The 25,185-nt window shown below is 33.8% G+C and overlaps 2 protein-coding genes across 15 annotated transcripts in view; one reads left to right on the top strand and one right to left on the bottom strand.

The window, feature by feature from the left end:
* The window catches only part of LOC144473097 (diacylglycerol kinase theta), a 66,618-nt gene extending 49,668 nt beyond the window's left edge, over window positions 1-16,950 (top strand). For 6 of the 13 annotated variants that reach the window (XM_078186670.1, XM_078186672.1, XM_078186667.1 and 3 more), the window contains 3 exons: window positions 321-480; window positions 5,535-5,651; window positions 13,655-16,950. In XM_078186670.1, coding sequence (XP_078042796.1) covers window positions 321-480; window positions 5,535-5,651; window positions 13,655-13,768 — 391 coding nt within the window. In that variant the 3' untranslated portion in view covers window positions 13,769-16,950. Of the gene's footprint in view, window positions 1-320; window positions 481-5,534; window positions 5,652-10,893 lie in introns of all 13 variants that reach the window. The other 7 variants (XM_078186673.1, XM_078186669.1, XM_078186678.1 and 4 more) reach the window with 3 other exon arrangements.
* Window positions 16,951-17,567: 617 nt separating this feature from the next.
* Window positions 17,568-25,185, bottom strand: part of Lerp (lysosomal enzyme receptor protein) — a 34,109-nt gene continuing 26,491 nt past the window's right edge. The window contains exons 14-16 of one of the 2 annotated variants that reach the window (XM_078186683.1): window positions 20,782-20,905; window positions 19,975-20,113; window positions 17,568-19,431 (exon numbers count right to left, since the gene is read on the bottom strand). In XM_078186683.1, coding sequence (XP_078042809.1) covers window positions 19,332-19,431; window positions 19,975-20,113; window positions 20,782-20,905 — 363 coding nt within the window. In that variant the 3' untranslated portion in view covers window positions 17,568-19,331. Of the gene's footprint in view, window positions 19,432-19,964; window positions 20,114-20,781; window positions 20,906-25,185 lie in introns of both variants that reach the window. The other variant, XM_078186682.1, reaches the window with a different exon arrangement.

The following is a 25,185-nucleotide window of genomic DNA, read 5'->3' as shown; positions in this document are numbered from 1 at the left end:
GAAGTGACGTATTCGATTATCTCTTACACTATAGTTCGTTTAAAAAAAATGTTTCATTGTGCCTTACCCCATTTCAAAGGAGATATCCTATTTTTGATTTTAAATGGAACGCTTTGCATACTATAATTATTTCGCTAACTGGTGGAATTTGGAAAACTGCTCTGACAATATTCTATACATTTAGAAAATCGTCAGCACTATACTTAAACAATATCGATTTTTTTAATCTTCAGAGTGTGATCACGAGACCTGAATGAAAAAACTATAATATCGTTTCTCACTAACGGTTCCTGATACTCACTTTTGTTTGAATTGTGTAGTTGGGGCTCAGGTGCGAATCCTTGGGGTCCAGATACCAAGGTAGATCAGTTTCATACGCCAAACCATTGGGATGGTATGCTGGAGGTGGTTGGTGTTACAGGGGTGATGCATCTCGGACAAATTCAGTCTAGTCTTCGAGCAGGAATGAGGATAGCCCAGGTAAGATTTGTGTTACAAGTAATTCCAGTGAAAACTTTAACTCTGTGAGATAAAAACTAAATAGCAAAATTCATCCTTTCTTTAAAAATTTTAATAGATTCAAATTATACATCAATGTTTAAGAAATCTTCTAATCTTTTTACTATTTTAAATGGCAACTAATCCATTCATTTACGCTTTACTTTTGCAAGTTTCGTCTTTGATTTGTAAAATATAATGTACAGATCGTGGTTGCCTTCTGTTATTCTGTCTGTGGATTTTTACACGGATTTGTATTCTTATAAATCAATGAATAAAATGAAATATTACATATATAATTACTTACTGTATCAAGCAATCAAATAAGGCGATGATAATCAAGAATAATTGAAACGACATTTTTTATCATATTAAATCGAATAAATGACACTGATCAGAAATATGAAGTTTTTTTGTTTTCTTCTGCTAATAGTAACACTACTTTTGTACAAGAATCTTGGGAAAAAAGAGAAACTGGATTCAAACACGATTTTCGCAATTTCCATTCGCATTCACACAATTCTTAGAGAGTCTTGTACCCCGCACTATTTCTCTACATTATCATTACTTTTACGTCTAAGCGTAAAAACGATACAAACTATTCTTATGCAGAACGATTACATATACTCTCAAATACGGTTTTTATAATATTTCAAATGTTAATTTATGCAATGTAGCACCCGTTTCATAGTATCCAACCTGATATTTCTTTTTCTTGTGGTCTTAATAATTATAACGGAATTGACTACCACATATGTTACAAAATTAACGTGGATAATGTATAAATATGAATATATTTAATGTATAATAGAACTTCTCTCCTATCATCTCATTCGGAGACAAATGTGTTCATATAAGAGAATTTGACATAGTAAAACAACAAGCAAGTATTATTGAATTTCTTTCAATACTTTATACTAAAGGAAATCAAATTATAATAATTGAAATTTTATATTTATTTCTATACATAAAATACAGAGAGACAATAATATACTGAATCATTGTGAATAAACATTAAAATTCTGAACTACGGTCGTGACGCGGCGTAGAGCTTCTATTTGATCGTAGTTTAGAATTATTATAGTGTTCACATAGACGCGCCGCACTCTGTGCGTGACTCCCGCGCATGCGTCTCAGGTCCCCACTCCTTGCGTAATATTTTTTCGTGACTGCACTGTTCAGGAGGCGTAGCCAACGACGTAGCCTCGTTACGTGCTCTTATTTCCGAGCCCTGATGTAGAATATTGGCAGGAAATATACAATTCATATAACAGACGTTCATATAATAAGCGTTCCATTGTATAACTCCGTTGTATGCTGCATAACGTAGTTTGAACAGGTTTGTGTATGTCAATTTTTTAAGGGAAGAGTGGTTTGATATTACAACTCTCCATAGAATGTTTCTGATTTTATGTTGTTGACATCGTTCGAGTTCAGATTCATTTTCAGGTCACTCTTAACAATGTAGGATCTTGAGAAAAAACAAGGAAACCGCACACGAGAATCGAATCCAAGACAGCTCTGCTTGGTAGCCGATGGACTTACAATTAGTCACACAACTATAGAACCCTTCTAATTCTAATTAGTTCATTCCAATAAAGACCTTGAACGCTTCAGTGGAATAACATTGTATAGTGATGGGACCAATAAAGAATATTCAGAAGAATTTGACTTTGTTAGCAGGAAATCATCAAAACTCTTGAGTGTCCTGTTCAAATAAGAATAATCACAACTTTATCGTTTCTAGATATTGGAGGATCCTTTCAAATTTGTTGAAAATGAGATTTTAAATTGTGAAGTCTTGTTTGGGTCCCATTGATTCAGTTGGTATTTTACAATTGCATTGCTCTCAATCAGCAAACGAAAGGTTTATGAGGGATTGGTCGAGCCAACGGGCGGACGAAGCCCAGTTTCGCCCATTGGCTCAGCTGCCTCGCATCAACCGAGCCCGTCTCTCATTGGTCAAGATTATGTCAAAGTTATGTTTTTTGTTTTTTACTTATTTTTCATTAATAGCTCGTAAACAAAGCCGCCGATTGAATTTTCACTAAGGAAAAAGTTACTTCAAACAGTCTATTGAGCTAAACGTTTTGTCAGGTTATAATCCGTCGCGAAAATATTCAGGATTGTGTACTTATAGGAATCAACAACGGATTAGGTAGTATCTTTTTGTATTCTGTCCAGGAATTCTAACTGTAACTTAAATCGGATTCAGTTCTTAGTAGCCATACGTAACCTACATAACTTGAGTAGCGGTTTACCAGATCATCTGAAATAACCCGATTATTCTAATAGGAACATGTTATGACAGGGACTGTAAACCATATAACCAACTTTTATACAATGATCTGTGTAATTAATATAAACATTCCGCACCTTTTTTTTTCTACAACGATATCTAAACGAGAACTTAACATAAAACGTTTGCATATTTCTGTTTCATATCATTTATACTATAAAAATATATAAATATGGTGTTTTTTGTTAAGTTTTAAATTCAAAGTAACTTTTATACTTTCATTGGCATCTAAAGAAAACCAAAAGGAATTCTATTTATATTTTGTTATTTTCTATTCTTTCTAATGTAGGAATATACGAATACGGGTTTTTGTTAAGTTTTTATTTAAACATAACTAAAAATGTAAAAGTTTCTTTGAGTATATCACAACACTGTAATTTACAGAAACGAATTGTTATTATAGATATATGAAGTTTATTACATTGAGATTTCCTATTTATATTTTAGAATGTTATTTAATTCGCTCAAAAATCGATTTTAAATAAGATGAAGATATAATTTATGACTGATCTAAAGTAATTTATATTTCATGATCGTAATTATTACAATAGATGTACATATTCGTTTCATTGATAATTGCTTAAATTATATTATCAACTTATTATTAAAAGTTATCCTTCATATGTTAGAATTCGCGAAATCCATCCTAGTATATTTTCAAAGTAGCATTTCACATATGAAAATAAAATCATCTGTACACATATGTATGAGAAGACGGAGAAACACGTCACTCATAAACAGGTTATATGCGATTGTTTCAGTTTAATCAATTGTTGCAAAATCACGTTCTTCATTATTATTAGTACTAGTAGTACAATTATTATCATTACTGCGGAGAAATGTACTTTATTGCTACATTCGGAGTCTTTATCTTTAACATGACTGTCGCGATATGTCTCTCCAGCGGAGTAGACGACAAACCTGTTGAAAATTGCTACGATAGGTAATAAATGACCATGAAGATGACTCCGAACTGCCTGATTATGATCATTTGATTATGACAAATAGATAATATTAGGTTGGGGAGAAAGAAATCCATTATTTTTACGTGAACTTCGAGACTTTATTTAACATGTTTCCGATTGTCCGATTTAGGTCAAATATGCACCGTTTTGCTCTATAATTTGTTGCCATTTTAAAGGTACCTTCATAATGCCTCTCTCGTAGAAGTCTTGGCCCCTATTAGCGAAAAACTGTTGCAGTCGACTTTCACAATCTTCTCTCGATGTCAATTTCTTATCGCTAAGGAAGTTTTACAATGTAAGATAAACATAGTAATCGCTTGCTGACAGGTCTGGACTATATGGTGGATGCATCAAAACGTCCCAGCCAAGCTCCTGAATTTTTTGACGAGTCACTATAGAGGCGTGTGGCCTGGCGTTGTCTTGATGGCACACAACACCTCTGCTGTTGGCCAATTCTGGCAGTTTCTGGTCAATCGCTAGCTTCAAACAGTCCAGTTGTTGGCAGTAGAGATCCCAAATTAGTGTTTGACTATATGGAAGCAACTCATAATAAATGATTCCTTTTCAGTCCCACCAAATTCATGGCAGAACCTTCTTGGCTGTTAGTCCTAGTTTGGCTACCGTCTGACCTGCTTCATCAGGCTTCGACCATGAACGTTTTCGCACAATGTTGTCGTATGTCATCCATTTTTCATCCTCAGTCACCATGCCTTCAAGGAATGGGTCGGTCTCATTCTCTTTGGCCAAGACATCGCAGATGGAAAATCGAACCATCATGGTTTTTTGTGTTAATTTATGTGGCATCCAAACATCGAGCTTCTTATTAAATCCAGCTTTGTGCAAATGGTTTAAAGCCATTTCATGGTCGATCTTTAACTCTCGGGCGATACTACAACTGTTAACATGCCGGTCAACTTCGATTATTTCTGTGATTTTGTCAACATTTTCTACGACAGGCCTACCTGTACAAGGCGCAGCTTTAACAACAAAAATACCTGAACGGAATCGATGAAACCAAATTTGCGCGTAAATGGTTGTTATATTATGGAGACCATAAACATCAATCACAATTTCAGCCGCTTGCATTTTCACCTTAATCAAAGAAAAATTGTAAAATGTACCGAATTTTCTCTATGTTAACTTCCATTTTGAACACCCTGTAGCTCGCAACTCAATGGACCAAAGAAAAAACAGAAAAAGAATGTTTGTAGTGCAAAATGTTACCTTTCCAACGAGCATAAATCTGAAATCGTTTGATCGATACTTTAACAGATATCGATCGCTATAGCCGTCTACCGAAAAAATAATGGATTTCTTTTTCCCCAGCCTAATATGTGCGACAGATCCCCCGAAACAATGAACGGATATTCACTCATAAATCACGTTACTGACAAACGAAGCCAATACAAAACGGAACTTCTAACAATTTCCCTCTCGATTTAAACGTTATATTGTTATCCACAATTACAATATCGTATTTGGGAGAATCCATAGGATCGTTTTGCATAAGAAAAATTTTCATAACTTTTACGACTGTAAGAAGAAATATTCCTGAAATAAAAGATTCGGCTCTTTTCTCAACGCCGAGAAACAAGGGTACGTTTTTAGTGCTCGAAAATGCATAAGAATCCATTGAAATATTCCTCGTTCGAAAATGTTTGTTGATCAGTGTCGTTTACTAACGTGTATGATTATCATCATGATGAAGTTCAGTTAGAAGTTAGAAGAAAGAAACTTCGTGATACTAAAGATCAATTTTGTATCCCTCGCAGGGAGGACACATAAAAATTCATTTGCAGTCCGATATTCCAGTACAAGTGGATGGAGAACCTTGGGTCCAGAGTGCAGGGCATATCGTAGTTTTAAAATCAGCGTTGACGGTAATCTTGGTACAGACATCCGTAACAACCCCATAATTCCATTGAAATAGAGAACAGAGTGGGTGTAATGCACCGTAAGAGTAAACTTTCCTATTTTTTTAGCACTGGAATTCTTTTACCTGTCTCTCCTTTTTAGCATCTACATACTTTGTGTTCTCCAATTAACCCTTTGCACTGCAAGTTCCCTGCATAGTATGTATTCGATCTTTATTCGCCACTTGTGTTGGTATCCGAAATCGTTTCAATGACAGTGCGTTTAGGTACCGAAGCAATTAACACTCGAGCAACTGATTGGGAAGATCTCTTTAATTTTAAAATATTGTGTTGGGGAATAAGTTCGTAGCGTTTTTATATTTTATTTTATTTTATTTTACAACGATTTGTTGCTGTTTGACAAAGTGTACAATATTCATTCGATCGAGCTGTTTCTGCTCTACATAACTGTCTTAATAGTTATAACAATAAATTAATCCATTATTTACTATTTTTTTCATTACGTGAAAGTAATAAATAAATAAAGGAATAATGTCATTTCCGTTCTTGTAAACGTCAAGGAATGTTTTTTTCGCCAAACCCTTGGAATCTGCAAGCGGTCAGCACAAATGGTTATTACGATCGCCGACCGTGTGTCGCTACAGCCTCAAAAGTAATAACACATTAAATGACTCAAAAAGACGATTAACACAGTTTTGTAAAGCAGAAACAGCTCTATTGAATGAATATTATACACTTTGACAAAAAGCAACAAATCGTTGCAAAATAAAAGAAAATTATAAAAACGCTACGAACTTATTCCCCAATCCAATATATCACTGAATCACTAATATGGCAAACCTATTTCTTTCTTTTTCAATTAAGTTACGCAAACGTTATGGATTATAATATCACCTAGAACAGAGTTGTCCAATACTGTTGAGATATATTGACATATTCAAACAGTGATCAAATGATAGAGAAACTGATAAAATTGTTACAGAACTACTATTACGTAAAAAGGCATTCCTGAAACGATATGGAGTGACTTTTTCATTTGCAAAAACGTCGGTTACAGCTTCGTTGACGACTTACCAATTAAAAACACGGATCAATCAGAGAGCTGTGCTCGCGTCGTAATTTGTTTGTGTTTTTCGTTAACAATACGTTAACGAAGCCGTAACCAACAGTTTTGCTAAGCAATAATTGACTTCGAAACATCGCAGGAATTGCTTTTTGGGTGTAACAGGAGTTCTGGGACAGTTTCTTGATGTCAAGTGCAACCCCTATTACGTTATAAAGTTAATTGATAGTAGGAAATCCCCATATTGCATAACAGATATTTAAATAATATATATATATATATATATATTTTAATGTATCACTTCTGGAATATAGTATAATTAAACTTAATAAAATTAAAATCATTTTGCTTGTTCCAAATTCTATAAAACAGAGATTTCTACATTTTACTATTTTTACCAATTGAATATTCGTCTTAAAAATTATTTAGATAGTTATATTTTCATGAGAAGTTTCATCTGTTGTAATTATTTTCTTCGAGGAGAGGTTCCGGTTTAGAAGACTAAGAAGAAGCTGTTACTGTAAAAAATTGTATTTTTTTCTAAAACAATAAGCAGCGCAGAGAAACCGTATTATTTTCAAATGTACTCAAATACTATAATTTGAACATTTAGACATTTTTGTTTCAAATCGAAAAAACATACGGATTTTCAAACTGCAACAAGTGTTTCAAACCTTTTTAAATTTGTAAAACAACGATAAGAGATAAAGCTAAATTGTTGTTAAATTGTTGCAATTTATAATATCAAAAAAAGGATGTAAAAAAATTTCAATATCTGCGCAATTCATAAGCATTATGGTAATTTTGTCGAAAAAAGAACAACATTTTTCAAAATATTTAATTCAAAAATTATTTGAAAAAACAACAAAAGTGTAAAAGAAATCAGTTATATGGTATAATCTGTATACAGTGTGAATCGTCTAATATTTTCTCATCAAATATCTTTATTAGTTTTAATGTTGTAGCAAAATATACAAGGAAAAACATTTTAATTGAATACGAGAATTATTCCAGGGGAGAAAATCTTTCCTTCAAGGTATCATTTTCCAAAATTTTACTCTCAAAATTTGTATACTTCCACAAAATAATTCCACCAATGGTCATCTGAATGTTATCATATTAGAACTAGTTGAAATCGTTTTTCCATTAACTGTAACCTGATATAATGACCTTTAAATGTTGTCACAAATCACCCATAATTGAAGGAGCATTCGGATGGCCTTTTTTTTTAGCTGAGACACCGTATACTGATCAAGACCAAGGTTCTCAGATAAAACTTTTGTCCGATCATAGTTCAGAACTATAATGTTACCACTATGCCGTCCGGCGACACCACGGTGGTGACCTTTGCAAAGTATTGCTCGACGGCCGGTGACACCACAGTGGTGTCGCGTGCAAATATATATGACAAACAAATTTTACATTTATTTCCATATGTACAGTTAAACCTGTTTTTGTGCGGTCTTTTTTTATGTGCTTTTTTTGTGCGATTCTCCTTTTGTGCGGTATATGAATATCAACAAAAAAAAATTGGAAAAAAATTCATGCGCAAATTTAAAATACAAATTGAATTGTCTATGTAGAATATTATTCTATTAGAGACTATTATATTATTCTATACGGGAAGTGCTGTAAAAATGTATGATGTAAGAATAAATTTTAAAGGAAGTTGAATTTGTATTAAATGTTATGAAAGTTACTATTTTGTATATGATTTTATTCTGCGAGATTTAAAAAATAAATCAACTGTAGTATATTCAAGTAACGAAAGCGATTACAAACCATTTCATCGCAAAAATGTGCACGTTTATATTATATATAACTACGACGAGTAGCATTGAATTATGTACATTTTGAAAATTCCTCATGTTTAAAATTAGAAATTAAAATTTTTTTTAATGTTTCAATGTGTAATTTAATTATTTATTTCGTTTGGAAAGCACTTTCTTGCTATTTCGTGAAGCTTTGACATATTTTCTAAGTGAGACTTTTTCTATGCGGTCCCTCTTTACCACATAACAAAAATTTTCTTTAACATGTCGTGAAAAATTATTTCTTATAGCTATTTATAAAGTTTCTGAATATTTTTTTCTGCGGTCCCTATGTACCGCACAAAAACAGGTTTGACTGTATATCTTCGCAATTTCGTGAAAATAGGGAGACAAGATTTTGAAAACTCGTGAGAACTAACGATGAGATTAGTGAAACTTGACAATTTTTATTTTCCCGATAAACTTTCCCGATAAAGGCGACAAGCGAAGTAATCTGAAACAGTGTTGCCGGCGCCAAGCGAAGAAATTTTTGCAAGACGCGTGGACGGCAAAGTGTTAACCAGATCGGCGAACCACACTACTATACAGGACTCCGGGTAACCCTTCGATTACTCATTTGTTGAGAATCAGTGGATCCAGACTGCGATGGAAACCAGTGCAGGTGACTCACGAATGGAGAGGAGGGGGTGGGGATGGTAGCAGTTGGAGGAAAGTCCATATTATATGCTATACACTGGTCAAATTCGTTGACATTGACTGCAAGAAAGTATCCCTCTCGAATAAACCTTGTACTGTACTTGTGTGCAGCTCTTGCCGTAACAAATCAAGTACCAGTACAGGGTGAATCGCTTAAAGTAAGTCACCTGAGTAAAATATATAAAATCGGTACGGTATTGAGCGGCAGATTTGTAGAGAAAATTAAAATAGAATGTGTATACAATGAACTACTAATAATTATACAAAAGTAAAAAGCCAGGGTCACACTTAACTCAAACGGAGTTCGTGATGCTACAGACGTCTCATATAACAAGACATTTGATCTAGCAGTATTGTGATACAATAATGAATGGAAAATAAATTGTTAACTTACGGCTGACCTATAATGGCCTTCAATCATCATCGTAGGAAAATAAATTAGAGAATTAAAAAATAGAAAGTTATTTATATACAATGAGATCTCTGTACATTGATTTATCAGATCACATTGGTAAATTCAGTTCTATTGCCAATTATTACCTTCAGGCGGCCCATTGTAGACGATTCACACTGTATAATATACAGAAAAAATAAACTAATACAAACTTGATTTTAGAATGCAACGAAGATATTGACATTTCTACATGAAATGATGCGAGATGGTTTCTCTTAGTAATAACTTTTAGTACAAATCTTTTCGAGACAATAGCTGCGAGTAAAAGAAGAAGCCGCCAACATACTTTTAAGTGTAAGAAGTAAGGGGTTACCAACATGTTATCGTAATATCTTTCAGCAAACTGAGTAACATTTGTTTAAGTATTTCTTTTATTGTGCATCGTTTCAGAGAAATAGCGAGAATAGGTAAAGGATTTTTCAACTTCATTTACACATAGGTATTAAACAATTTCGACTCTGTTTACAAACACTTGAAATGTTATCGTGTTTTAGATTTTTGAAAACGATGAACTCATTGTTTTACTATTTGCTAATCTTCTTGGTAAATAGAGATATTTAATAAGATTAATTTAAACACGTAATAAAATAATATTCATTATTATTTTTAGTCCCTTCTTGCTAACTTTTAGTTGTTTTGTAAAATTTCTCAGCAAACCTATTTATTCATTATATTTGATCAGTCACTGTGACACAAAAACTTGATACAATGTTGAAGACTTTCCCTATACTCACAGCTATTGTCTCAATGATGTTTATTGCAATTTTGTCGATCAACGAGTCAATGTTTTCAATATATCGTAAGATTGAAATTAGTAACATTTGACTTGGTACATCGCGTATAAAAATCTGTTCGATAATATGCCGAGTTTACTATCTTCAGCCTAATCACGCGAAAATGTGTCGCGCATCGCTAAATACTCTGTAAGATTGATGTCGAGGGGACAGACGTCAAGTGCAAAGGGTTAACAGTGATTTAATGAAATTGATACACCTTCGGAACTTGTTGTCGATATTCACTCATGCTGTTCGATTTCATGTAGAATGATGGGGCTACCTACATATTTGTCGCACGTTTCACTCTCTGACGGAGCATCTGTATGTACCTTAGCCGCCTAAATCTGACTTATCATTACGCTGTTTACGCAGTGCTCCATATTATAAAACTGCTATTCCAACCCGTAAACTGCTGGTGTCCGGCAACGCATGCAATCCTCCCCTGATCGCACTCTCTAACTAATATGTTATCTCCTTGTTCCTTTGTTCGCTCCAGGCAACCATGTTGAAGAAAAATAAGATCAAGCGTCGGAATACCGAACCGTCGATTCCACCCGCTAACGGGGAGGAGGGCAAGAGCACGGACGAGTGTACCAACAAAACCTAACCGCAGCTTGCAACTTAGTCCGATGATTTAATTCGTGATTCAAGTTTTCCGACCAGTGCTCCGCCTAGACTCCCCGACTGTTGTCCTCTCCCAGAATTCTGCAACAATAGAGGGGAGTTTCGGTGTGGCCACGCCATGCGAAATACATAGATCACGTACATGTACTCTTCCTGTATAGTTGAAATTCCATTCGATGTTCCCGTCGCATGTAGTCCTCTTTGTGCCACTATTCTTGATGTATTCGAGCTATCGACGAATTTACTGACCAGCTTCGGGTGTATCTTGCTTTCGAGCAATTTCATGTACTCTCTTCGATTCTGTAAAACTGGCTTCCGTTCTATTTGCGGAGCGAATCGGTTTCAGGAGCTTCAAATCTTTTTATTTCTTTCGACATGGACGATTTTCAGCAATTCAATCGGTTACATTTCAAATGCTGGCGCGCACCGCAACTTTTTCAATTATAGGTCATCCGACAAGAAGAGAGTCGGTAAATATAAACGGATCGCTTGCGTGATATTCGATGCTAGCGGCTATTGGTTTTCGAATTTTGGTGATTCGTTGTCGAAAGATTGGCGAGAAACTTAACACACATGAGGTTGATTACATTGTAAACGGGCCCTGCGTCGAGCACGTTTCTATTTACAGACTCGTCTTGTTGGATAATCTATAGTATATATTGAGAAAATGTTAAAAAACAATTTTATTTTATTATCAAGATAACGGTCTATTTAAAGTCTTCCGACTCTTCTGTACCTCACCTACTATTGTCCTAAAAACAAATTCGCAGTCTGATGATTATGTTTTGTTTCCTGTTAACGGCTGTTTAATATCTTTTTATCTCAGCTATTTTTTTTATAGATCGTTTTAGTCGATTTCGAAGGTATTCATGAAATTTATGTTTGAATCTGATCGATAGAAAACTTGATCGATGGAGGTTTATAGATTTAAAATAACGAAGCCGAAGTTTGCCCTGAAATTCATTGATTGCTCTGAAATTTTAATGCTCAAAACGCAATTCAAGCTTGTCGTAATGTAGCGTTGTGAAAAATTGCAGAACGAACTAAACTTTTGGTTACATGTACACATCCCACGTGTATAGAAATTTTATTTATAAAGAAGAGAATTTTACGAAATTGTATGAAATGTATGAACATTATGTATTATATCTACATATCTATGTATATGTTTGTATTATATGTCTAAAAACAAGTTTTGTATATATTGAGAATTACTATTTAACGATCTATAGTGCAATATTTTTCGACTACCGCAAATTTATTGAAAATGACAAATAATTTCTTCTTATTCCACTACACAAACGTACAGGTTTCGCGATTTAAGGTAACAATATAGAAATTATATAAAATACTTTAAAAGTCATGGTAAATTTTGTTTGTTTATCAACCTGTTGTTTTTCACAACACTGTATATGATATAGTTGTTATGCATATTTTTCCAAATAGTATTTTTCAGCTTACTTGATTACCACTTGCTAGGACATTGTATTGTAAACATTGTTTATATTTAACGAGTCAAAGAACAAAAGAAGTATAATCATTTAACTTAATACACATTAACCAGCATAAACCATTCGGAATAACGTTCTGTAAAGCAGACCTACATCTTCAAAACGTCTCTTTGAAATGTCTTTAATTAGATGTTTAAATTCTAATCGGTGACACGTACGTATCATTTATATTTATATAATAGAATTGATTATTCACAGTTAACATTAATTTGTATACTGATAAATTGAGCGTCTTAATTTGAAAAAGTGATAATCGTCTCGTCTACAACCCTAATTTTACCAATATTGTCTGTTACATCGTTTATTCTCACATATCTTTAAAATATTTTCTAATAATTTTGTTTGTTACAAATCTTTGTGTACATTGCACATAATACGTCTTTGCTGAATAATATTTTACAATTTATAACTAGTTTATTACATAAATATTTCGATGTTGTGATATTACAGTTGCTAATTAAAAATTAATTATTTTAACGATTAGAAATAGTTTAAATTCTATGTAATATAAATGAAACACTTGTTTTAAATAATGTATAATTTTATTTTATATATTACGAATAATCGGTGTAATGACAATGTATATACTGTATAATGACAGTGTTAGTAGAAACTGTTTCAGGAGAGGAATTAGAATTGCAACCCTTTGCGATTTCTAACCGGACAACTATAATATGAAAATCAATCTGAGTTTAAAAAAAAAAACGATCCAATTGTAGATGAAGGGTTAATATCACAAGTTAGAGCCTCTCGATTTTGTCAGTGTTTGATAAATTACTTTGGTTTTGTATACTTTTCAATGATTGCTGTGACTTGATTTCAAAAAAATCTTGAACAGACAAATGGAAAGCTGGATAAGTGAAAATCAACTTTTAATATCGTATGCGATTACGAAGAAAAAAATCGATTGAAAAATATGTTAAGTAATGTCCTGCAGGTGTTGATCAGTCTTGTGTTTATACCTCTTTTCGTCCACAAATATGTCTTCTTGTTGGTCTGTAAAATATTCTGGCTGTTAAGGAGTTGCGAAATATTGTTGTTTATTGGCCTGAACGACTGACATTTTCTCAAATTGCTCGTTTATGCGCTCCCTCCCCCTGTGACCCTGCTGCCCCTCCCTAGGCGACGATGCTGAAGAAGACCAAGGGTAAAATGAAACGGCGTAACACAGAGTCCAGCATGCAGCTGGCCCTTCAGGCCGCGCCGTCGAACGAACCGGACTCGGAAGTCTTCTGAGAGAGCGACCGTTCCCCGCGCCGGCGAAACGAAAACGCCGCGCGGGGACGACAAGGAGAGAACCAGCGGCGGCGCCGCGGTAACTCTGTCACGCGCAGCAAGCCGGGCCAGTCACGGAAATCCTCCGTCTGAAATCGTCCTGGATTGTGTGTCTGAGACGACGACAATGTGGGGCGACACGAACAACGCCCGTTAAGTGCTATTCTTTTCCGTCCCGCGGAAACAACCGGAAAAAAAACCAGAGAACTCGACGTATATAAAATCTCACCGATGACAACACGACAACCCACACCCACGCTACCAGAGAATATACAAAAAGCTGCTCCAGGAATGCCAGGACAATTAACTACAATGAACACGACGATTGAATCAAGTTTCGAACGAGAAGAAACTATTTTACCGCATCGCCACAAGGATAAAAACACGCTCGAATAAGGCCACACTTCGTTAACGAACTCACGAGTAATACTTTAATGTCCTCCTTCCGAGTTGCAGGATGAAAATGTAGATCTCATTTTTAAATGTTAATAACCATTATGTAGTATCGTGCGTAGCCTTGATCGATATTTTTTTAGTAAAGACGACGAAGTGTAGGATGACAAAGACAAAAAGAGAAATACATTGAGAAAAGAACAATCGTGATACGACGAGGGTATTTAACCGCGCCCATGTGACATTCACCAGGGAAAACAGCAGTATTGAGAGCAAAAACGTTTTTCCTCCTGTTTTATTCGCGCTTGGCAACAGAGTACTGTTTTGCATTTATCATTTATTTTTCTAGTCTGTTTCACTTGCCATCTACGCCCCTTGTACCAAGAGACCCGCCCGCCACCCCCTCCCCCTCTTCTTTCCACCCTTCCAACGAAATCTTGGATGAACAGGAAGTGAACCGTTGTACATGACGTTTCGTATGGTATTTTACTAATCCACCATAAAGTATCGTGGCACGATATAATGATCAGTTGTTATAAATATAATACATAATATTTATGATTAAATATTAAAATATTTACAAAAGAATAATGTATTAGTACTACGGTTTTAAGTTGTGATAACTGTTGTGCGTCTGACTGCTGGGCAGTCTGGAATTTATAACACAGAAAAAAAAAAGGGATAAATACCAGTGGCAGTCAGTCATTTCATAGGATACGAGAAAAACAAAAAAAATATGTAACGAATGAAAAAGCTATTAAAAGAAGAGCAAGCAAATGTAATTGCCTTCGGCGAGGGTGAATCGACAGCGAAGCGTTTTTTTGTCAAACCTAGTCTCGATATCGAACGCGGCAGGACGAGAATCTCGGGACGCGTGTAAAACGAAAGAATTATTCTCTATTTTCTCGTGGGCGAAAAACGCGAGAGAATTAGAAACAACTCGGCAGTGTGTTCTTTTTACCGTCCGGCCGATTCTGACGATGTACTTCCGGTCGAAGGGATACTTGCGTGTGCAAACTGGTAGGCAAATACATTCCACTGAAACGTGGCTTGAGAACAAATTAGGACGTGTACATTTCTAAAGTATGCCAAAAGAACTTCTAACGTGCTGTCACTTTCACGCTGTTTGAGACACCTCACGGTGGGGGCATGCGGGATCCGATCGAGCATCATCGAAAATGTATGTGGTCGCTGGAGCGATTATCATCGTGCCATTGCAAGCACAGAGAAAAAGCGAAAAAGAGAGAGAAAGAGAGAGATGGTTGTTCGATCGGCTTAACGGAGAGTGAATAAACGCACTGTCGTGGCTTTCTAGTCATGGATCGTGTTCATACCATGGACCCTTCGTTGGCATCATTCGATTAAGAGACAATTCCGGTGCCAAACAGTTGTACATAATACTGTAAATGTGGGAAATTAAAAAAATCGCGAGAGAGAGAGAGAGAGAGAGAGCAAGAGAGAGAATGTTATTTGAACGGGGAGGAATGAACGAGAGAGACAGTGTTACATGCCGGATATTGAACGATCGTCCCCGACGTATAGCGGATATGATACACGGGCCATAGCGAACGGATGAGAGTGTGTGTTTTGTGTATACGTGTCACGCGTATTTCAGTTGAACGGAGCGAGGAAGAAAGGAATCGCGATGCCTTCGAACGCGTAGATAAAGAATTGTGTAAGAACGATGCGAATAAAAGCGAGATAGATTAAGCGGGATAAAAACGGGGGGAATGTGTCAAACCGGAACGGAATATGGTACGCGTCTCCTTTCACTTAATTTTGTGTTCCAGAGAATGCTTGTAGAGTATAAAGCCACCCTCCCGTTGCACCCTCTATAGTTAACCATCTCGTAGATGTTCTACCGAGTGTCTTTTCAACAGAGAACGCGGGATTCAGATTTGAAGAAACGCGAATCCGTCGGTAAACAAAATTGATTCGAAGGGAGACCGTCGTTTCCGGATAATCGATTAGGCCTCCCCGATTCTAATCACAACCTGCCAATGATACATGGGCTCAGTTGTTGGTCCTCGATATCCGGCGCGCGCGCGAGTACAAATGACGTATCTGTGGCAGATTGGCGACAACACCGTTTTTCTTCAGTTTTTTTGTTTTTTTTTCCTTCGAGTTTCTCTTTCTTTTCCTCTTCCTTTTCTTCCGTTCGATTCGACTCGGGGAAAAAGTTACAGTGTATTTCGTTGTTTGTTACGAACGAAACAGAGAAATAAAGGGAAAAAGACACCACCGCACTAAGCTATCGGAACAATTTACGTATTAATGAATGTATGTGCTATAAAAGAAGAAAAAATATGTCTGAACAAAAAAGCTAGCTGTTACGACTGAATTCGTTTTCCTGTCCTACCGACGATACATTGTTAGTCACTACACACGCGGACATACTACTACAAATGCAACCGCTCGTCGCGAGTTCGATCTGCTTTCTTTTACCACACAAATTGCAAACTCGCGTTCGCATCGTACCTTTGTAGATATAGATTTTCCCTGGATAAAAAGAACGAGATACACCGTTACATATTGTTTTCTATTGATTTAAACGAGCGCGCGCACGAGAGAGAGAAAGAGAAAGAGCGAGAGAGAGAGAAAGAGAGAGAGAGTACTGTAATTATGGGACCGGATGTGACACGTTCTGAAATGAAATTTTGTTTTCTTCGAGTATCTTAATTTTCATGTCCAGATTATATATACGTATTATAACGACTGTACGAGAATAAATTTGTTGTATTATGTTGATACACAGTGGTAACACACATCGTACAAATGAACTGTTTAGCGTAATAAACTTTTGTTCCTGATTTTCTTCTCCTAGTTTCGATTGTGCAGAACACGTTACTGTATCGTGGGCGATGAGATTTTCCGTTCGACTCATGTTTTTAGCGTGTATTATGGAAAGATTGAAATATTAAGTAAATTAATGTACACCATTACCTTTGCAGTTTTCATGCTTTCGACGCGTGATTTTCATTGCGTAAGTATTATCCTTTCTCCTAAACTCATCTTTATATTACCGAAGAGGCTGTCGCAATAAATAGGCACCTTGATTTTATAATAACTTATATAATAAATAAAATTTGGGTCGAATTAAAAAAAAAATGTGTTCATATCATTATATAGTCATCGTTTTCACAAAAGAAGAATTGTTTCTTTTCTGCATAACTAATGGTTCTGGAAATACCTTTTTACTAGTCCATCAAAAATATAAAATAATTAATCTGAAATTGGAGAAGTAAGTTGACTCTTAAGAACACTGCATGTACATTAAAAATGACTTCTAAAAACGATTCAGGGTACAGTTAACAACCCCACGGCTATCACTTTTTAAGGTAAGGTTAAAAAATAGATAATTCAGCCATATGTAATAATAGTATTATTTATAGACACAACATTCAAAAATTTTCTAAATCATTTACAAACTAAGTACTTTTTATAATTACATATTTATATTACCAAGGTATAGTCAAGATACCCACATTTCGTTATAAAGTTACAGATAGATCAGAAATAATCACAAACTTTCCTAATTTTGTTCGTATATCCCATATACATACATATACAAAATTTTGTTTTAAGCCTCGTACAAAGCATTAACATTTTACTGTGAGTATAATAATAAAAATTCCTTACTATTTTTATTATTATCAACGCAACAATTTGACTAAGTTGTAAAGCTTTCCTTTTTAATTTTGCAAATATAAGTATCATTTTATAAATGTAAGAAATATGTCATAGAACAAGTAAAGAATTAAACAATAATTAAATAATTGTTTAGTAATAATAAAATAGTGACAAAGAAAAGTAAAATATAGAATAATAAACTGATAACAGCAAGTTACTTATAGAGGTACATTGGAACACTAAAATATGTTTATTATTTTCACAGGAACATATAAAATAAAAATTTCGTTAATTTCATGACATTAAAATGGATTAGAACTATAAATGTATATTGCTGAATTTTAATTTTGATCGTTCAATCGTCAAAAGCTTTTTGTACCATATTAAATGAGAAAATATTACATTTACAACCATATGTGCTATACTAGTACAACATTTTTTTTTAATACAGGGAACGAATTATGAATTTCAAAGCAATACCATTCAAATTATTCAGAATTTAATATTTCCAAATTGCTAAAAAAATTTATATTATACGTATGTATCCGTCAATTTAAAAATTGAAATAAAGTTATTATATCATAAAATAGGTCATACGTAGCAATAACATTTGCAAAATTAATAACACTTTACAGCGTATTATACAAAAGGAGAAAATACAAATCTTAAATGAACAAAAATATTATTAATTTTTTAATGGTAGTGCAACTTAAGACTGTACAAGTGTATACATTGATTTATTTATATACTTGTCTGTTTCAAATAAATTATTGATACCCGTATGTAATATAAAATAAAAACTGACGAATGAATGAATGCAACTGAAGAATATGATATCATTATACTCTATGCTATATAAGTGTTAGCAATATAACATGGCACGGAACAATATGATGAAATGCAAATCTTCTACCACTCTTCTTGCTTGGAAAGTAAGTAGTCTATCACAGCTGTTCTTTACTAATTGAATACCAACCTGGAAAAAGGGTTTACAACATATTTCTGTCAAAATTGAGTTAATATGGTTTTACAGACCCTATAAATGATTTTAGTGCACACAGATTGTAGATATTATCAAAGAAGGTGATGTTCTGTCGGAAAGAAGAAGTGTGTCAGGTTTTTTGAAATTTATGGAAGAAGGGTTTAAGGTCCAAGGTTTTAATCTAGACGTTTCGTTGGATTCTTCTGAAGGAACAAAGGTCTAAGGCACAGGAGAATGTAATTGTAACATTACGAGTGCGGTATAACCGACAGACCAATCTATCTCTGAAATATACTAAATCTATTTGGCATCCTTATTCCCGGATGATAAACAATTGTAAAGGTTGACCAATCGCGTTGTTCACGCAGATTCTGCTTTTCTCGTGGATAGAACAGATCGCTGCGTTCAAGGAATCAGACTTCTTACATACATCATTTTTAGGTTCGATTATATTTGTCACCTCTTTATGTAATTCGTTACTTAGATAAGTGTAAAAACTTGTTTCGCTAAAAAGGACAACTAGACGTTACTATGCAACCAGAAGATCATCGTCGCTGTCCGTTTGACACTGAGTAGGATCAACGTCAAGTAACAGTCTGGCTTCCTCCGTAGTGTCGACCTAAAATAACGAGTAAGTCAATTAGTATATGTTTAATAATTAAAACTTTTTTCTGTTATTCTTTTAATTTGTTAAAACAACTATATAAAATTATGCTTAGTTTTTGAGATTAATAAACTTTCAGTAGAAAATATGTGTTTTCTTGAGACTTGTTTATAAATATTCAGTTAAACCGTTAACGCGGCAGATTAAATTATATCTACGGAGACTTTTTCGTATATTTTACTGCAATCTGACAAAATGGTGGAGTCATGATGTAAGGAACTCTATGAGAATTTTGTTGATTGACACAAATCTTACAAACTTTATGCATATTATGCAATTTAAGAACATGTAATATATTATTTTCGACTGATTAATTATTTATATTTAATTTAAATTTAATATTTTTAAATTTAAAAATATATTTATATAATTATTAATGATTTAATTATTTTCCATAGAAATCCGTTGCCTGTTAAGATTAATGAGATTATTCAAACTTAATATCTAACTTGGTATATATGTATAGATAAAATGCATAATGATCATACTCTGCAGTACCGAACGCTTCCACTGCTCCTTCTCGAAGAAAATGGATACCAATAGGGACGTAAACATGTTCTCTTGTCCGGATCTCGGAAGTAAAACAGCACAGCAACAAGAGCGATAACACTCAGCACGATGCTAGCCACTGTGCCAGCTAGGCAGACAAAAAACATGGTTTATATGTATATGTATGGACCCATAATTATGAAAGTGGTCTAAATCAAAATTTAAAAGAAATGAGTTTATCAGTTATTTTACATCACATTATTTTAAATTAAATTTAATCAATGCAATTTTTACGATATAGTCAAAGATGAACCATTAATGGTGATTGTAGTTGCAACATTATATGGAATTCATTTAGTGTTAATTATGAAAGTGGTCTAAGTCAACAATTTAAAGAAATTATATAAACGTAACTTGAAAACGGCGCGTGGCCCTCTTTGGGTCACACTAATAATAAATTTCCATTAATCAAGGCTAATAAAATTCTAAATAAAAAGATCGCATAATGTAAAAATATATTTCAATTTATGCAAATGCAATTCATTAAATATCTCGAAACAAGAAATATATGACTTAAACCACTTTTATAATTATGGGCGTATGTGTACATATTAGATAGCATAACGTTTTCCTTTCACACACGTCATATCTCTATAATCTTTTTTATTTATAAATCATCTTCGATTAATTTGTCGTAAAATAACTGATATCGATAAATATTCAGAAGTTGTACAGATTGAAATCAGAGTTACAGACGCAACCGTCTCTTGTACAAATGAATTCGTTACAGATGAAGATTAATTGTATATGGCTCACCATAACTAGTAGAAAACATTGGGACGTCTTCGTGTTTATCCGACGAGGTAGGAAGCTGTGTCCTTAACTTGTAAGCACAAGTAACGTTCGTGTCCCATTTGAATTCTACATGGCACTGCGATTCCTGTAATCGGACGAAATTAGGAATAATAAGACAACAAGTTTCTACAACGTCAGAATCATCTTTTATTTAACCCTTTGCACTCGGCTGTCCCCTCTCAGGGGACATCGTAATTCTAGTATATGACTAAACATTAAAGTTTATTAGCGATTTGCAACTATTCGTTGTCTACAAATTCATATAAATCGAATATTGTTATAACAATATTATATATATATATATATATATATATATATATATATATATATATATATATATATATATCGTATACTATATAATAATATAATTGTTTATAAGCGCTGTTAGATAACATCCACGATGGCGCCGAGTGCAAAAGGTTAATTTTCGCATATAAATTAATCTCTAATATTTTGTAACTATTTTATTTCTAAGTCTTTGGTTACGAAACGGCATTTATTGCAGTGACGTTCCGTACCCTGTACACATACATGTACATACAATGCAGGGTGTCCCCTAGAACTCCATTATACTCTGCGGGGAAGGAAGAGGGGGGGCAGTCCTCAGGTAACTTGAATTTGAAGTCACATTTTTCTTACCGAAAATGTTGTCGATTAGAAAGCAAGCACAGGGCGAGAACGCCCTGTTTTTCGTTAGCAAATGATTAACAAAATCACAGAAAACATTTCCGTCAAAGAAAAAGTTACTTTAAATCAATTTACCGATCACCCTTTTTCCTGATTTAACACTAATTCTGGGACACCCTATATTCACACAGCCAGAGTAGATTTAGACAAACAATTCTGTTGTATTCAGTGTTCGAAGAATTCAATTGGATGTAATGTTACATTTAATGGTGCAATGTATTTTGGTTGAAACGATTATCGCCCGAAATTCCCCGGTGAATTAATCTGTTTTCCACTTATGCGAATTCGCAACAATTTCTGTCAGTCGTATGTAAGAAATTGTTGATAAAAATTGATTAAGCATGCACGGAAAATTCTCTACGTAATGCGCAGTTCCTGATAATCGATAATTGTGTAAACATTCAGATGCGACATAATTATATGTTATCGCAGCAACGCAACTATATAGCGCTTTAGATATTGCATGCATGCATATACGCGCGTGAAGCTGTATCTTATTAATTTATTGAATGCAATTATATGCTTTTCATTAAAATATATTAAATTAATTAAATTTAATATAATTTAGTATATTATATTAATTTTAATGTAATTTAGTATATTATATATAGTATATATTAATTTTAATATAATTTAGTATATTAAAATATACTAAAATACACTGTTTCCAATATAACTTGTTTCACAAATATTCTTCAAAGCACACAAATTCACTATCACTAAATTAGCTACCCTTATCTTATCCGAGTGTCTACCGGGCACTACAAATTCTTACTTGAAAACGTTCGGTGAAAATTGTAATGACAAACCCACTGACCTCATTAATTACGGTGCGCGGAAATTACGGTATGTCCACTAATCCAGGTCGTTTCAGGTATTTACCTTTAATATTTAGCAAACAACGATCGCATAGATGCGACTTATTATCGGCAACGCGACATTAACGAATGCTTCGCTTATTCATAATTATCTTTCGAAACCCGTGTTACGATTACCCGTAATTGGATGATGCATGACATGAACGGCACAACTCGTTAACGCAAACGAGATAATGAGTCACTTCTATCCGATAATTGGAACGTAAAACTTATTTGAAGAAGCAGCAAACAGTTCATTCAAGTCAGAAGATACGATATTATATATTTGTGACGGCGCATAGATTATATCACTTATGTCTCAAGCGTGACTGTATATCTTGAAAATAAATTCTTGCGTGTGTTTTATATTATATTACGATCTCACTTTTCTTCTACAAAACATGTCGTAAATTGTGTTAATTCGAACGAAAGCCCGTGTCAGATTAAAAACTATCTAGAATCAAATTGGAACAATAAAATTAACTATATCGGCATGCTTTGTTGCCGTTAAAAAAGGAAACATGTTTGTCCTTTTATTATTATGACATTATTAAATGACGTGTCATCTATGAAATTGGCTTACCAGTTTTTTTTATGTATTAACTTTAAATTTTAATTGAAAATATTTATCAAATTTGAGAAGCTTTTTCTAGATAAAGCACGGAAAAGTATCTCCGTCATTTTTGGTATAGAAATTGAATAGAACTAATTATACGTATGGATATTATATACACAACTTATTTAGACAATATATCTTTAATTTCAAATATGTCAATATTTTAACCCCTGTTTTCTAAATCTATATTTTACGAAACAATCAGTGCAATTTCTTACGAATTTTCAGTAAACAACTAAACAAGTTTTTGCACAACTTTATATTCTTTTTCCTTGGACATTATCGGGCAAAATTGATTATCGAAATTTTAGCTTCATAAATCTTTAATATGTAACCGTAACATAAAAAAATACAAAGAAATAAATTTCACATTCACAGAAGGTTTAATCAGAATGTGTGTAAATCTGACTGTTACGAAAATTCTGATATTTTTGCTCTTCGATTCGTTCACTTGAAATAATTATATTGAATATATTATTGAATATCTCATTGTGAGAATGTACAATGTATAACTTTTATAAGGAATAATAATGGATTAACAAAACAATGATATTACAATAATAATGGATAAAAAAAAATTGTGTATTATCATCGACAATTTTGATGCTATTAGCTCGATTTAACCCTTTGCACTCGAGTGGCGTCTCCGTGGCGCCATTAAAATTGTTGCAACACGTACCAAAATTATTTTTACAGATTTCGTCAAAGCTTAGATTTAAAAAATTGTCAAAAGTGTAATTATTATATGTGTCACAAAACTCAATTTCATATGCATAGATGAATTTTGTTATATAAATTGGAAATACTAAAAGCCAAAAAAATTATTTCAGATTTTCAGTTAAGATCGCGTCGACTGCAAAGGGTTAAATGGGTCGCTCTGTATACGATTCGACTGTTGAACATATGCTATCCATCCGCACAAGAGATGTACGTTTGTCCCAGTCGGCGACTTTCCCAATCGTTAAGGTTAGGGAAATCTCTTTTGCTTAAATTCGAAGGTAGAATTACCTCGAAGAAAAAGACTCGAGACGGTCATCGCCAACAAGGACTTTCAAGCGACCGGGACCAGATGCTGGATTTTGTTATTTCTGCGACCGGTCCTTCACATCCGACTACCTACGGCATGCGCTTAGAGAATCTAAAATTTCCGCGTCCGAAAATTCCTTTTTCCCCACGTTGCGTGCCCGTTACATTATTCACAATGATCGTTCGTAAAACAAAATTCTGACTTGATATAAATTACATTGTTTCGCAACTGTATAAAATAAGAAACGATTGCACTCGATGCTATCATAATTCAACGAATGCTTTTTTTTTCTTAACTCATGTAATAAATTGTAAATAATGTACAAATACCCTTCAATTCTTCTAAAGTCTATCTACTATACAATGTATATTTTATTGCAAGGAAATACAATGTAGGTGATCGTAAAACTAAATTACTTTTAGAGTTTATGACAGTTTCAGTTATGGGACTCATTGTGGGTAATTAGCTGTACCCATGTTACCTCGTTTGGAAGGAGAAACTGTCGAAATTTTATCATTCAAGGATTAATGGAATTCCCAACTACCTAAGAATAGTTACGCTGCATTTACTATGGTTGGGAAGTCCCATGGGAATATTGAAACCCTACATAAAAGATCCCCGAAGGAAAGCTGTTCCGCAAAATTCCAATGTCGAATAACCAGATACATACCAACCAGTTTATAAATACAAGATTTGTTTCACGATCATCAATATTACAAAATTCTTTCTGCGTGAAAGTAGTGCATATATATTTACTTGTTTTTTTATTTGGCATTATGATAACGTCATTTAACGTTATTTAACATTATTTAGCGTCAATTGACATTATGGTAACGTCATTTAACGTTATTTAACATTATTTAGCGTCAATTGACATTATGGTAACGTCATTTAACGTTATTTAATATTTTTTGACGGTATTCAACATTATTTAACGTTACTTAACATTATGATAACGTCATTTATATTAATATTTAATTATTAAATCTATTCATTCAATTTTATAATTTATTGATGTTTTGGTAAGATTTAACCCTTTCGGTACGAGTGCCGGATATATCCGGCGTCCGTGCGACGACCGGTATGAATAACAGAATTTTATATAAATAACTCTTAATATTTTATATAAGTACCTCTGAATATCTCTTAAGCTACAAGCAACACTTTTGTTAAAAAAT

This window comes from Augochlora pura, chromosome 7 (genome assembly GCF_028453695.1).
Source record: "Augochlora pura isolate Apur16 chromosome 7, APUR_v2.2.1, whole genome shotgun sequence".
In the NCBI taxonomy this organism is placed as follows: Eukaryota; Metazoa; Arthropoda; class Insecta; order Hymenoptera; family Halictidae; genus Augochlora; species Augochlora pura.
This window is presented reverse-complemented; position numbering and strand designations above follow the sequence as displayed.